The sequence below is a fragment of the Staurois parvus genome, unplaced genomic scaffold (genome assembly GCF_062004578.1).
Source record: "Staurois parvus isolate SC_StPar_1 unplaced genomic scaffold, SC_StPar_1.0 ptg000209l, whole genome shotgun sequence".
In the NCBI taxonomy this organism is placed as follows: domain Eukaryota; kingdom Metazoa; phylum Chordata; class Amphibia; order Anura; family Ranidae; genus Staurois; species Staurois parvus.
Window position 1 is genome coordinate 5,030,491 of NW_028318005.1, and position 15,919 is coordinate 5,046,409.

At 42.4% G+C, this 15,919-nt stretch overlaps 1 protein-coding gene across 2 annotated transcripts in view; it reads left to right on the forward strand.

Annotated features, from left to right (window-relative positions):
• The first annotated feature begins 11,550 nt into the window (after positions 1-11,550).
• Positions 11,551-15,919, forward strand: part of TAMM41 (TAM41 mitochondrial translocator assembly and maintenance homolog) — a 54,165-nt gene continuing 49,796 nt past the window's right edge. Inside the window, exons 1-2 of one of the 2 annotated variants that reach the window (XM_089678703.1) lie at positions 11,551-11,971; positions 15,351-15,533. In XM_089678703.1, coding sequence (XP_089534829.1) covers positions 11,834-11,971; positions 15,351-15,533 — 321 coding nt within the window. In that variant the 5' untranslated portion in view covers positions 11,551-11,833. Of the gene's footprint in view, positions 12,032-15,350; positions 15,534-15,919 lie in introns of both variants that reach the window. The other variant, XM_089678704.1, reaches the window with a different exon arrangement.

Consider the following 15,919-nt stretch of genomic DNA (forward strand, 5'->3'; position numbering starts at 1 on the left):
ATGTGTCAGATTTCGCTTTTTGCTTCTCCACTTTTTTTTGTGTCATACCAATACAAACAAAAGAAATAAACATAAGAATGTCTAAACATTTGTAATTGCAATAATTTTCTGGGCAAAGTGGGGCATTATCTGACAGAAATGCAGGGGTGCCAATATTTTTGGACATGACTGTATGATGTATAATCATGGTCAAGTAGGTAAAAGGATACTTAAAGTCCATAACCATAGGAGTAAATGATAGGAAACTAAATATAAGAAATAAAGAAATACATAAGTCAAAAAGAGGAGAGGAAATTAAAAGAAGGGTTGGGGGAGCTTGTATCAGAGCATGAGGTTCTTTATGAGTTTTTAACCTTTTGACATGTCTCAATACTGCTTTTCTTCTGTTAGTCAAATACTTAGTCTGTTTGAAAAAAGACAAAAGTCTAATTCAACACAAAGAAACCCATGTTTGTGAGCTTCTGCTGAATATGGGTGATGCCTCCTGTGCATGCACATTGGTCACCAAGCCTTTTTTCTAATGAAAAACCTTTCTTTAAGCATGCAAGGTCACATTGGCCTATCTTGGGTTTAGTAATCTATCCCAGCTAATAATCTGTCTCCCAAGTTGGTCCAGAAAGGGCTTTGCCCCAAGTAGGTTCAAAAGGTTGAGCAGTGCTGCTTTTTGTTGGAACAGTAATTTATGGAATCATTCCTAGAGCCATGGTTGCTGGAGCTGAGAAGCAAGTGTGGGACTCAACTGATGGAGCCATCCCAGAGCTGGATCTAGAAAACACTGAGCACTGCCAACCCTAGTCTGAAGTTACAGCCTAGCCCCTGATAACATCAATCTTTCAATCTTCAAAATTGACCATTTTATTTTACGTAGCTTCTTCCTTCTTTTCACCATCTTTATCTTCCCATATCAGTGTAATGTATAATGTATATTTTATTAAAGTAACAAGAGTAAATCAGAAGGATTGTAATATTTAATTTTACAGGAATGAGTGTGGAGTACAATTACAATGCATCTAACAAACTACATCAGAACATTTTTCCAGTCCCATAACTTACACCTGAGCCACATTTACACGATTATCTATGCCTTTCAACCAGCTGAGGTAAATATAAACCTAGGGATGTGGCCTTAACCCTGTATAATTATATGCAATAAGTCACTTTCATTTCTTTGTAAATTTGAAGGCAAACTACAGAATTGGGTTTATTTACTAAAGCTGGTTCAATGAGAATCTGGTGCACCTGTGCATGGTAGCCATTCAGCTTCTAATCTCAGCTTGTTCAATTAAAGTGTTACTAAACCCACAACAGTAAAATCAGTCTGTATATGCAGTAAACCATGCTTGTTATACTCACTATGGAACCTAAGGGGTTAATCCTCTGCATTGTGTAAAAAGGCCATTTGATCCTGACTTCTCTGCCCCTGCTTTGTTCAAATGTCCACCTGATAAGACAGACTGAACCTGTAGTCACATGCACATGCTCAGTTTATTGTGTATTGCTAGAGGTTTTTTTTTCTTGGGAGAGTGCATGTGATCAGCACAGGGCCAATCAGCACTGTCCAGACAGAGGTCAGGGGTTTTGCATCCTCCTAGAGTGGAAAGAAAACTCCTCCTACAAGTTCAGCTGTTGTAGTAGGTCTTTTCTGACATTTTCTTAGTCACATCCTACAGCAAAAGCCATAGTCCATACAGAGCTTCCAAAGCATCAGAGGGATCTCATTGTTAAAAAGGTATCAGTCAGGAGAAGAGTACAAAATAATTTCCAAGGCATTAGATATACCATGGAACACAGTAAAGACAGTCGTTATCAAGTGGAGAAAATGTGGTGCAACAGTGACATTACCAAGAACTGGACGTCCCTCAAAAATTTATGAAAAGACAAGAAGAAAATTGGTCTGGAAGGCTGCCAAGATGCCTACAGCAACATTAAAGAAGATGCAGGAATATCGGGCAAGTACTGGCTGTGTGATTCAAGTGACAACAATCTTCCGAATTCTTCATATCTCTGGGCAATGGGGTAGAGTAGCAAGAAGCAAGACGGAAGCCTTTTCTTACGAAGAAAAACATTCAAGCCTGGCTAAATTTTGCAAAAACACATCCGAAGGCTCCCAAAAGCATGTGGGAAAATGTGTTATGGTCTGATGAAACCAAGGTTGAACTTTTTGGCCATAATTCCAAAAGATATGTTTAGTGCAAAAACAACACTGCACATCACCAAAAGAACACCATACCCACAGTGAAGCATGGTGGTGGCAGCATCATACTTTGGGGCTGTTTTTCTTCAGCTGGAACTGGGGCCTTAGTCAAGGTAGAGGGAATAATGAACAGTTCCAAATACCAGTCAATATTGGCACAAAACCTTCAGGCTTCTGCTAAAAAGCTGAACATTAAGAGGAACTTCATCTTTCAGCATGACAAAGACTCAAAGCATAAATCCAAATCAACAAAAAAATGGCTTTACCAGGAGAAGATTCAGGTTTAGGAATGGTCCAGCCAGAGCCCAGACCTGAAGCTGATCGAAAATCTTTGGGGTGATCTGAAGAGGGCTGTACACCGGAGATGTCCTCGCAATCTGACAGATTTAGAGTGTTTTTGCAAAGAAGAGTGGGCAAATATTGCCAAGTCAAGATGTGCCATGCTGTTAGACTCATACCCAAAAAGACTGAGTGCTGGAATAAAATCAAAAAGGTACTTCAACAAAGTATAAGGGTGTGCACACTTATGCAACCATGTTAATTTAGTTTTTTATTTCTACTTCCCTCCACCTAAAAGATTTCAGTTTGTTGTTCAACTGAGTTGTACTGTTTATAGGTCACATTAAAAGTGGAAAAAGTTGTGAAATGGTTTATATTTGTCTCATTTTTTTACATCACAGAAACCTGACATTTTAACAGAGGTGTGTAGACTTTTTATATCCTCTGTAGCATCGTGGTTGGGATTGGAACCAACAACCCTAGTGTTGCTGGGCAGAAGTGCTAACCACTTAGTCAGTGTGCTGCCTATGTGCCACTAGTTTGTAGATTAATCCTTTATTGTTTCAATATATTAGTGTATTGTACATGGTCGATTCATTTTCTTGGGAAACATCAGAAGGTTAGCATACAGTAAGCAAAGGAAAAAAAAAGTTTTTAAAATGTTATATCTGTTGTCATTGCAAAAAAAAAATTATGTGACTCTTTTTCCAAGGACAGGAATTTGAGCAATAAAAATATTTCAGCATACATTACTATTACATGTGGATGTTACTTGACACGTACCACCAACCTAAACATTGCTGCTGACCAAGTACAAGCCTTAATGGAAATGGTTTTCCTTGATGGCAGAGACCTTTTTCATCAGGATAATGTACCCTGCCACATTGGAAAAATGGTTCAAGAACAGTTTGAGAAACACAACAACAAGCTTGAGTTGTCGACTTGGCCTCCAAATTCTCCAGATCTATGTGGGATTTGCTGAAAAAACAAATCTGATTCATAGAGGTCCCACCTCGCAACTTACAGGATTTAAAGGATCTGCTACTGATGGCTTGGTGCCAAATACCACAGAATACCTTCAGAGCTCTAGTGGTGTCTATGTCGCAATGGGTAAGGACTGTTTTGGCTGCAAAAGAAGGACCTACTCATTATTAGGTGGGTGGCCATAAAATGATGGCTGATTGGTGTATAAATCATGGAGTAAAAACATCATACCAATATTTATTATGGGCACATTCAATAAAATGTTCATTATCTTAATATGATAGTAATTTAAATGTGTCCATAAAATCCCATTGCTTGTTGTGTCATACATATTGTAAAATCATTTATTCCAGTAAAATAAAATGCTTTAAAGTATAACTATGTAAAGGCAAAAATTTTCTTTTAGTTTTAGAAAGAGTGGAGAAGAAATAGAACACCTGTCAGTTTTTACTGACGACTGTACACCCATTACAGAGATTCACCCTCACTAAATCCCAAATTTTGGGGTGTCCCCAGAAAAGTAATAGAGGGGAAACCTTCCAATGGGAACACTAGTTTTGGTAATCTGGGGATCCCCAAGGAATTCCCTTTATTTGGAGGGATTTCCTTTTACTTCCTGTTTGGCTATGGACAGAAAGTGAAGGGAAGTCCCTGCATTGGGACACAAATGGCGGGAAAAAAAAATCTGGCAGGGGTTATAACCCTCCCTTACTCTCTCCAAAATGAAAAAAAACGTTTTGCCTATAGTTCTACTTTAACCTTTTCCCGACCGCCCTATAGCAGAACTACTTCTACAGTATATATATGTGATTTTGCATTTCTGGGTAGAGGGCGCACGTGCACACCGCCCCACCAGCGCTGCCACTTTCAATCACCTGCTGAAAGTGCTTAAAAACTGAAGGTTTAATATCTCTACATCAAGTTCCATATTCTGAAAACTGACTGTGATACACTAGTCAAATTAAGTTCCTAAATGGTAGCTATCCAATATTTGTATTGCCAATATCACGAGGCCACAGTTTCAGTATCTATCCATGGTCTCTGTGGAGACTTGAATTGATCTATCTAAATGCAGTTAAGAAAGTGGGATTAATCATTTTCACAACCTGAATGAAGTATTTATATTGACAACAGAGTAAAAATATAATCATTTTTATTTTTGCTGGTTACTCTGTTTAGTTTGTGAAGTCTATCTGTAGCAGCAAGCATAGCAATTCTGTGTCCAGTTATTTACAGTGCACATCAGATGCTACAGTGTGATTAAATATAAAAATAAAGAGACTAACACACAACATGGGTAAACCTCTAAATATCTAAAGTATGAACAACTACAATATGGAGAGTACTGTATTCAACCTCTACAAACCACTAGGTGTCAGTAATGTTCCTGTATATACAGTATATCAGCATCACTTCCAGTAAACAATGGTTCTTGTTTTGGAAATAAAACTGTGTAAATACAAGTATCTGTAATAAATAAATAAAATAAGTAAATATAATTTAATATTTTTAGCAAAAAAGTCTTCAAGATTTAATTCAGCAGTTTCCAGCAAAATTCCAATGCTGCCTCTAAAAGCCTTCTTTTTTTTTTTGCGCACTTTGTCTTTCATTTAACAACTTTGTGATTTCTGGAGTGCGCAATTGTTTCCCATTCCTTGAGGGGTTGGTAGATTTAGAGGAGTCTCTTGATCACCAGAGTTTTTATTTCTGGTCTGCACCTTGCTGCCACCCAGCCTCCATGCCACTGAACCCCTTGATACTGCATCTTCCTTGCAACATTGACATTTTACCTTCCTACCACCCAACACTGCCACCACTGTCACCCTAATGCCTTCCTGGTCAGCTAGAAGTCTTGCTCCTGCACCATTCCTGACACTGAACATCCCTGCACCCCTGAAACTAACCTCTTGTCACTGTTTCCCCTTATCTCTCCAGGTTCCATTTGATGCTCAAAATAAAACTAACACTCATCTCTCCAAATACTTCCCGAATTTTTATAATCTTCAGTACTCTAGCCTATCTAGTAATGTCACAGGTCAATCCTCTTCTTTCTTGGTGGGAGTGGGCCCCCCTCCTAGGCTTCGTAGCACTCACATAATGGTGTGTGAGTGCCATTAAGTCTGGGAGTACTTGGAGCCCAGGCTGGATGAAGACGTGCCCCCAACGGGGTTGTGCCATTGAAAGACTGGGCTCCAGGAAATGGGTAGAATGACATGGGTGTCCTTCAACTCGAAGAGGACCGCTGGTGCTGGGAATGAGGATGGAGTGTAGAGAGGGGAGTAGCTTAGCTACATTTTTATACATACAAAGAGGGGGACATCGATCGAGTTAAAATACATACTTGCAATCTACTTTAACATTGAGACCAGTAAAATCATTTAATTTTTTGCAGGAATCTGGATTCTAGATTGACTATTATTATTATTATTGTTTCTATTATTATCAATGTTGATATTTCTGGAAATACACATATGTAATTATATTAAAGTGTATGCAAACCACATAAATATATTTAGCAAATAAGATAAGTTCATCACTGAAAGTGTTTATTTATATCTGTTCAATACGTTCAGAAAATACCTGTTGATATGACCAGATAACTTCCTGTGCCCCCTGCCTGGGTACGACGAGGCGTTATGGAGGAGTTCTTTGTAATGAACCAGAAATAAAGTAGGCAAGGCTAATGTCATGTGCTTAGAAATTCAGGGCTGTGTTGTCACGACAAAGAGGAAGGTAGGCTCACATTATATTTCTGACACATCAATAGTTATATTTCTGTACTTGCAGTGTCTTTATAGAGATAAAACATGGGGAAATATGCATTCCAGAGATGTCCTTTTGTGTTGCCTTGACATACATTTACGGTTTTATTAAGATATTTATTGGATGAATGTCACAAGCAATTGTCCCCGTATTTTCTCTAATACTATGACTTCCTATGATCAGGAGCTCCACCTCCATCTAGTGGCCACAAGGTGGTATACATTTCTGAAATATCTCCATTGACTGTATTTTGGCCACTAGAAGGAGATCCTAATCATTGGAAGTCAAGAACAGACATTTATTTATTACAGATAGTTATATACAGGGCCATGGATAAGGGGGAACCACCAGTCATCCTGTACAGGGCCCAGGCACCTGGGTGATCGGCACATCGGGGGGCAGTTACAGCCAGCTGATAGCCGGCTTCTTCTCCTCTCCCGCTGGCTTTCAGCTGCAGTAAAGAGAGCCAAGAGGGGGGAGAGAAAGAAAAAAACAGGGAAAGAAAGAAGGAAAAGAAGGAAAGAGGGAACAAAAGGAGAGAAACAGGAGACAGAGAGAGAGCGAAGAAAGACAAAAAGAGAAAAAGAAAGAAGAGAAACAGGAAACAGACGTATAGAAAGAAAGGAAGGAAGGAAACAGGAGACACAAAGAAAAAGACATAGAAGGGAGGAAAGAAAGAAAGCGAAAAAGAAAGAGGAAAGAGAAAGCGAAAAAGAAAGAGGAAAGAGAAAGCGAAAAAGAAAGAGGAAAGAAAAAGAAAGAGGGAAAGAAAAAGAGACATAGAAAGAGGGAAAGAAAAAGAGACATAGAAAGAGGGAAAGAAAAAGAGACATAGAAAGAGGGAAAGAAAAAGAGACATAGAAAGAGGGAAAGAAAAAGAGACATGGAAACAGGGAAAGAAAAAGAGACATGGAAACAGGGAAAGAAAAAGAGACATGGAAACAGGGAAAGAAAAAGAGACATAGAAAGAAGGAAAGAGGGAAAGGAAAGAAGGAAAGAGGGAAAGGAAAGAAGGAAAGAGGGAAAGAAAGAGAGAAGGAAAGGAGGAAAGAAAAAGAGGGAAAGAATGAAAGAAAGAGAGGGAAAGAATGAAAGAAAGAGAGGGAAAGAATGAAAGAAAGAGAGGAGGGAAAGAAAGATAGAGGTAAAGAAAGATAGAGGGAAAGAAGGAAAGAGAGAGGGAAAGAAGGAAAGAGAGAGGGAAAGAAGGAAATAAACAAAGGAAACAGGAGAGAGACAGAAAAAGACATAGAAGGGGGAAAGAAGGGAAAGAAAAGGAAAGAAAGAAAAGAAGGAAAGAAAAGAAGAAAAGAAAAGAAGGAAGAAAAGAAGGAAAGAAAAGAAGGAAAGAAAGAAAAAAAGAAAGAAAGAAAGAAACCTAGATGAATTCTGGTGACATTTGTCCAATCAATGTTTTTAAATAGACCCTTTAAAGTTTTCTCTCTTCTCCTATATCTTTTCATGAATTCTTGGTTTCTCCTCTGCCTTTTGCTAAATTGTAACCTGCATTTCTGCACACCCTCCCCCCCAATTTTCCCAGAGGGGTTCTACACCACTTTTGTGGTTGTGTCTTCACCATCAGTTGTAACTACCCCCTCCACCAAACCCCTGCCTCTTTTGCCAATATGTCACTTACCTTTCCCCCTTTTTTGAGTCTTTTACCCTTCATCTCCAACTTGTCACCTTTTTTTAAATGTTATATCCCTTCCCCTTGGTCTCTTTTATCAGGATGGCACCTCTCTCCTCTATGGCTCTTTCCCAGAATGGTTATCCCCTTTCACCACTTTCTGTCCCAGAGTTGTCACCCATTCTGTCCCTCCTTTCTCTTGTACTGAGCTCTGGCCACCCTTCCCATTCCAAAATCCAGAGATGTCACTGAATTTTCTGCAATCATGCCAGATCCTTGGCTGCTACTCTCCATATTTGCATCCTCTTTCTTTTCCAACTCTAATGAAGGGCACAAAAGCTTTCATTTTCTTATCTGATCAATGTGTGATTCCATCAAAGTAGATGAATCTGCAAACAATTGATCAGCCATAATTTCCTTCCAATCAAATTGAATTCAACTTCTATCAGATTTGGTCAAGAGACGATTGTCAAGGATGGAATATATTGGATCGTTTAGCAGCAATTGGCACCACTGAGGTCCTGTGTTCAAGAACGCAATCGTCTTTTCACCCATCAGATTATGAGATGACATGGTGGAAACAGAGATGTGACTGATGATTTACAACCATACATTATGAGTGCATCGCAACTATCCATCAAAATCCACTTTCCTGTGTTTGTGGCATTGTGATCAAATGTGTTGTCGACTATAGATCCAGTTTTCCTTTTTAGAAGATAAGAAAAGAAATTGATCATTTCCCAAAGCGTACATGGCCACCCCAAAGCTTCTTTCACACTGGCACTGTGCTTATTGCATTCTAAAAACCAATCTGCAGTGGATCACTTTTCAGAGGGTGGCATAGCAGTGGTTGACAGAAGTTTAGGAGGCGCTACTGCCACCCCTTGTCGCCTGTTTTTTATTTCTTTATTTTAACTGCCTCCCATATAAGGAAATGACGGGTGGGCGGTAGCTCTCTTGTTCTGGAAGCACATCATATAACGTCCTGCCAGTCTAGCTGTGCATGAGCGCCCAGTGATCGGATCGCAGCAAAGAGCAGATGACACAGGCCCTATCATGTGATCAACTATGTCCAATCACAGCTGATCGCACGTAAATAGGAAATACTGACAGCGCGTGAGGAGAGCCGGTAAGCGGCATTCCTCAGAGGGGACATCTACACTGATCATCAGGGCACTGATAAGTGTAGCCCCTTCAGTGCTGCCTTTCAGTGCCCAATCAATACCACATACCAGTGCCGCCTATCTGTGCCACCTATCAGTGCCTGTCAGTTCTGCCTAACAGTTCCAATCAGTGCCACTTAACAGTGCCATATATGAGTGCTGCCTTTCACTGCCCATCAGTGATGCCTGTCAATGCCCATCAAAGCCACCTATCAGTGCCTCCTCATCAGTACTATCAGTGCCGCCTATCAGTTCCCCTCAGTGTAGCCTATCAGTGAAGGAGAAAAATTACTTATTTACAAAATTTTATAACAGAAACTAAGAAAAAACTTTCAAAATTTTCATTCTTTTTTAGTTTAGCTAAAAATAAAAAACCCAGTGCTGATTAAATATCATTAAAAGAAATCTGTCTCAAAAAATGGTAAAAATGTAATTTGGGTACAGTGTTGCATGACCGTGCAATTAGCCTGGGCAGGAAGGAGGTAAAAGTGCCCGGTAGGCAAGTGGTTAAAGTGGTTGTAGAGGCTCAGGACCAGTTCACACTACAAGTTTCAGTTGCTTTTTTCCTGCATCCAAAACACACAGAAAGTAGGTTGTCAATGTCATAGTTCACACCAGTGCTTGCAGTTCCAGTGCATTCTGGTTGCAGCTAAAAAAGTAGAACAGGCTGCATTTTTCCTGCACAAAAATACTGGAATGCAGTAAAACGCATCAAATATGCACCAGGATGCACCAAAAATGTAATGGAACGCACATGTCCCTATTTCAACTGAAGAAAAAGAGAGGGGAAAAATAACCAGAAAGCATCAAAACCGCAACGTACACGTCAAAACCACACCGGAACGCGCCAAAAATGTGCATGCAGAAATGCATCTGGACTGCTGCTCTATGGTGTGAACTGACCCTCAAGGTTTTTTAGCATCATGTAATCTATGCATGAAGGTAAAACAACTGTGTGCAGCATCCCCCCTACTACTTACCTGAGCCCCATTGTGATCTAGTGATGTGCATTAAAACCTTGGGTGTCCCAGGTCTCTGCCTTTCAATCACAGCCAGTGAGCTAATGAGGAGACAGAGGGGGTGGGGCCAAGCTGTGGTTCCATGTGTGAATGGACACACGGAGCAGCAGCTCAGGATTGCGCCTGCTCAGGTGCCCCCATAGCAAGCTGCTTGCTATGGGGGCACCCTACAGGAAGGAGGAGCCTCTGCCTCCTTTCAATCACAGCCAGTGAGCCAATGAGGAGACAGAGGGGGTGGGGTCGAGCTGTGGCTCCGTGTTTGAAAGGACACATGGAGCAGCAGCTCAGGAGCCCCCATAACAAGCTGCTTGCTATGGGGGCACCCTACAGGAAGGAGCCTCTGCCTTTCAATTACAGCCAATGGGGAGAGGGGGTGGGGCCGAGCTGTGGCTCCGTGTGTGAATGGATACACGGTGCAGCGGCTCAGGAGTGCGCTTGCTCAGGTGCCCCCATAGCAAGCTGCTTGCTATGGGGGCACCCTACAGGAAGGAGCCTCTGCCTCCTTTCAATCACAGCCAGTAAGCCAATAAGGAGACAGAGGGGGTGGGGCTGAGCTGTGGCTCCGTGTGTGGACACACGGTGCAGCGGCTCAGGAGTGCGCTTGCTCAGGTGCCCCCATAGCAAGCTGCTTGCTATGGGGGCACCCTACAGGAAGGAGCATCTGCCTCCTATCACAGCCAGTGAGCCAATGAGGAGACAGAGGGGGTGGGGCCGAGCTGTGGCTCCGTGTGTGAATGGACACACAGTGCAGCGGCTCAGGAGTGCGCTTGCTCAGGTGCCCCCATAGCAAGCTGCTTGCTATGGGGGCACCCTACAGGAAGGAGCATCTGCCTCCTTTCAATCACAGCTAGTGAGACAATGAGGAGACAGAGGGGGTGGGTCGAGCTGTGGCTCCGTGTTTGAATGGACACGGAGCAGCGGCTCAGGAGCCCCCATAACAAGCTTCTTGCTATGGGGGCACCCAACTGGAAGACGAAGCCAGAAGCACCGGCGGGGAACCAAAGAAGAGGATCTGGGATGCTCTGTACAAAACCACTGCACACAGCAGGTAAATATAGACGTTTGTTATTCAAAAAAATAAAAACCTGAACATGCATCATACTAGCGGTGCCAATATTTCATATCACCCCAAACACAGGTAGCAGTTGGGCGTTTTGTAGCGCAAAGCACCAGAAGATACATTGCGAAAGCACTGGAGGCTCAAAATGAGGTGCAGGAGTGGCTTTGCTGTGTTCGTCACCCATAGGACCTTTCATGAGGTCTACCACATGCTGGAGTGCAACAAATGTGCACAAGAAGTAAGGCCTTGAGTCACACGGGTGTGAAAGGAGCCCCTAGAGCCCTGAGCTCCCAGCAGCCTCTCTCCAGGTGTGAGGTGCCATCTGATGACACACAACACACGCTGTCCGCCTATTCTGCGTCCCTGTCCCATAACACATTGCGCACACCCCATTCCCGCCCACTCCTAGCCATCCAGCACCCTGTGTGCCCCTCTACTATATATACATCAATAGGGGGAGGGCGAATCATCCATCTGGGCACCTCCCACTTACACATGTACGGAGCAGTCCGAGCGATCAAACCTGAGCGGCCGGAAGCCAATAACTAAGGTCGTAAGACCTAACCAATCAAGTCATGCGTTCCACGGGACCCGGAAGTGGCAGTGTAGGTCAGAAGGAATATACGGTGCCATGTGGTGTACGGTGCTGTGTAGTGATGATCGGTGAAGGGAAGGGTGTGTGATGAATGCACACTGATACAGGAGTCAGTGATGTGTGTGTTGTAGCAAGCTGGGTGATGAAGGATGGCAGTGCCAGCAATACAGGGCACCGGCTACCATCTCCGGAGGATGCTCACCCATTTTCCCCAGGATATCAGCCTCGCCTTCGCCTATGGATCAGCGGTGTTCAGACAGACCGGGGCCTCCCAGAGCCATGCCAATGTAAGATGGTGAACGCCAGCCGATTGCCAGGATGGCTGGGAGATGGGAGTCTCTGTGCGGGTAAGGGGTGTCTGGAGATAACAAGCTGCACAACTCTGAGCCTCAGTTCACATCTGTGCGGGTTTGCCTTTGCACGGGTATGGCAGGCCATTCATTCGAATGGGCTGCTGCGCCTGCATTTCCCACAGAAAAAAGGTTCATGCAACATCTGGAAACGCAGCGGATGGAAAATCGCATGGTGTTCTTGCAGCATGCAATTTCTGCACCCGCAGATGCGCTGCGAGTAGAGATGTGTGGGGGTGTTATTAAGAATGAAGAGCAGCCCCATTCCTTTCTAAAAAGCAGCGCTGAAAAGAAGGGATGCCGCTCACTGACCCGGTGCTGGATGTGGCCTCAGCCAACACTGCTGCAGCCACACCACTGACGCGTTTCACATCGCCCCGCTGTGACCAGGCCTAAGTGGGTGGGGTGAAATGTGTCAGATGACATGGGTGGGGCAAAATGTGTTAGGTGACCTGGGTGGAGCGGCGTTGGCTGAGGCCACATCCTTCTACTGCTGAAGCACCGGGTCAGTGAGCGGTGTCCCTTCTTTTCAGGACTGTATTCACACCGCTGAATGATGCATAGGTGCCTGCTCCCTTCACTGGATGACCGGTGGGGACATTCTTGTTTTCCAGCTTGGAGCAGCACTACAAGTGATGTACAGATCTAAAGAGCAGCTCATTATGGCTGTTGTTGCGAATATGGGAACAGCTGCAATTTTCACACCTGCATCCACCCTTCATAGTGTGAACCTAGCCTAAAGGTGAATATTGCCCTTGCTATAGGTGACGGCCATTTATGTGCCTCATGAAGTCTGGCTGGAATACTCCCAGGACATTGATAAGTGAGGCCTACATGTTACGGCTCACTTCCACCATCATAGGAGTGAGCTGTCAGACGCTGAGCTCAGAGATGCTGTATCAGAGGAGAGACAGAGCATGTGAGGGGGGACTGAATGAGAGAAAACACTGGCTCCTGTGATGGTGGAGGTGAGCAGTAATGACTAGGTCTCACTTAGTAACATCCTGGGAGTATTCCAGTCAGGCTTCAGGAAGTACGTAAATGGCCTACACCTATAGCAAGGACATTGTTCAACTTTAATCAGAGTTGAAAAGTTGTTGCAGAGTTTGTTTGTTGCAGACGCCCTTACCTGCATGGGCAGTTGCTTGGTAAAGGAGAACCTACCTTTTAAAGTAAAATTAAAGGTAAAACTTTTTTTTCTTTCATTTTGGATAGAGTAATGGAGGGTTATAACCCATGTCTGGTTTATTTGCCAGCTGTGTCCCATTGGAACAATTTCTTTTCACTTGCTGTTCCATAGCCATAACTGGAAGTGAGAGGAATTCCCTCCAAGTTGAGAGAGTTCCAGGGTGTTAGCAGAACTAGCGTCCCCTTTGGAAGGCGTCTTCTCTATTAGTGTTCTGGGGGCAACCCAAAATTTATTTTCTTTTACTTTCACTTTCAATGATAATGGTAAACAGAACAAATAGGGTGAATCTCCCTAATAAGAAACTTACAGGTCATCTAATCTCTCTCCATTCTGTCCAAAACTAAATAAAAAAAAATAGTTTTGCCTTTAGTTAGACTTTCAAGTAGAATTATATGGCAGAAGTTTTTGGGGTTTTTTTCTCATTTTGGATAGAGTAGGGGTGGGTTTTAGCTCCTGTTGGTTTATTTTTTGTCATCTGTGTCCCATTGGAGAGATTTACCTTCTTTTCCTGTTCGTTCGCTAAACAGGAAGTGAGAAGAAATCCCTGCAAATTAAGAGAATCCCTTGGGGACCCCCAGGTCACCGGAACTACTGTCCCCATTGGAAGATTTCTCCTCTATTACAGTTCTGAGGACAAACCAAAATTTGGAGTTTTCTTTTACTTTAATTTTCAATGATAACGGTAAACAAGTCAGTAATAAAACCTGACAGGGGGTCTAATCCCTCTCCACTCTATCCAAAACAGGAAAAAAAAGTTTTGCCTTTAGTTATACTTTGTTAGTGTACACAAAGTGATGTTTCATTTTTAGGTGGAGTCTGGTCAGACTTTTTTATTTGTTGGTCACATTCTGAGATCCTTTCTCAGTAAGTCTTTTTATCAAGTTGTGTGGGTTTTTTTTGTTTTTGTTTTTTTTTTGTCCTCCAATCAGTGGAGGGTCTGGGCATTATGCAGCAACAAAGAGATGACATCCAAGCAATTATATAAAGTAATGAGTACCCAGGAGGAAGAGTGGGAGCCTCTAAGACCCCTTTCACACAGTTGATCCATTAGTCCCTTTTTGACCCCCGATTAGATGAATCTTAAACAGACTGCGATATATTCCAATGGGCCGGCGGATGTAAGTGGCTGTGCATTCTTTTACACCTGAGACTCTTCAATTTCATAGGACCAAACCCAGTATATTTGTGTCTAGGTCCACTTTTGCAGACTTGGCTGGGTGTGGATGGATATAGGCGGATGCATGTATGGTTACATGTATTTCCTCCATCACATACCCAACATCTGTGTCCATCTTGATTCAATTCACCTGGAGGTCAGTCTATGGATCACTTGCTGAGATGGAATGGAGGCACTCATGTGAAAGCCTTATATTCATTGTGAAAGGTGTGCAGACATGGCAGATCACGTGGAGATGGGTAAGAAGATCTGTTGGGTACTCTATCCCTGCCTTTGCAGGTTGATTGATGATTTACAATAATTTCCTTGTTAATGCACAGATGGCGATGAGAAATCACACCAAACAAGGACTGAAGTTGGATAGAAGGTAGTATGTGTTTTAGGACTTTCCCTGGTAACGAGGTCTCCTTAAAGCGGAACTTCACTCTCTCAATCAACATGGACTATTTCTAATCCTTAAGCTGCTAGCATTAGTAAATAGATAGAAAAGTATATCATATTTACTTGGTGTAACCTCTTTTTTGCATTACTTCATTTACCTCCTGGTTTCCATGCCTAGGCAAATGTTATACATCCAAGGAGTCTTCAGGAGAGGAGGGAGGGTTCCCAGCTCAGCCAATGCCTGATCTAAGGACAGATGGATTCCAGGAAGTAACTGCTACATGAATCATCAGGATGGCCACTCCCAGATATGCCAGGAGGTGTTTTTTTTAAAATGATTTCTCAGCAATTGTATAGCATTTTTGGTTTGTGGTATTCAGATGCAGTGCAGTTCCACTTTAAACTAGAAGATGTCATCACAGGCTACTTTGACTATTGTCCACATAAGAAAGTGCTAATTCAAATGATCCATGTATGTTCAAAGTGTGTTAGAGGTTACGTATCCCCCCTATGATTAATAAATATTTGTTAATCTATTCTATTTACCGAATGACATATTTGTCTTCCAGAACAACATGCTGGACTTTGTGTTTGCAGTTGATGACCCTGTCACATGGCATACCATGAATTTAATGCAGAACCGGAGTCACTACTCATTCCTGAAATATCTGGGGCCCAAACAAATCACTAATGTCCAGAATAAGTATGGAGCCGGAGTCTATTTTAACACGCTGGTTCCATGTGATGGAAAGGTATGTTTGTTCCCTGGGCACTGCTCTCTATGATTGTACAATTGAATGTCAATGCTGCAAACAGGGGACCTCCATCTAAAGCACAAACTTCAAATATGTAATAAAGAAAGCCATGTGTTATCAGAAAAGCTGTGTCCTTTTGCACTCACTGATACATCATTTGAAATAAAAACAGGTTTGCAGCCTATAAAGTCTTGCCTGTTTTACTGGTTTCCAGTAGAAAAAGTCATTGTACAAAAAGCTATTTGATCCTAGAATATGATACCAGTTTTTCAGGAGAAAACTGTACACTCCTGGAGTATTATTGGGTGGGGACACTTAGTTCAACTTCAGCAAATCATCACTTTCTTTCTTTTTTTTTTTTTTTTTTTTTTTTTTATGCTCAT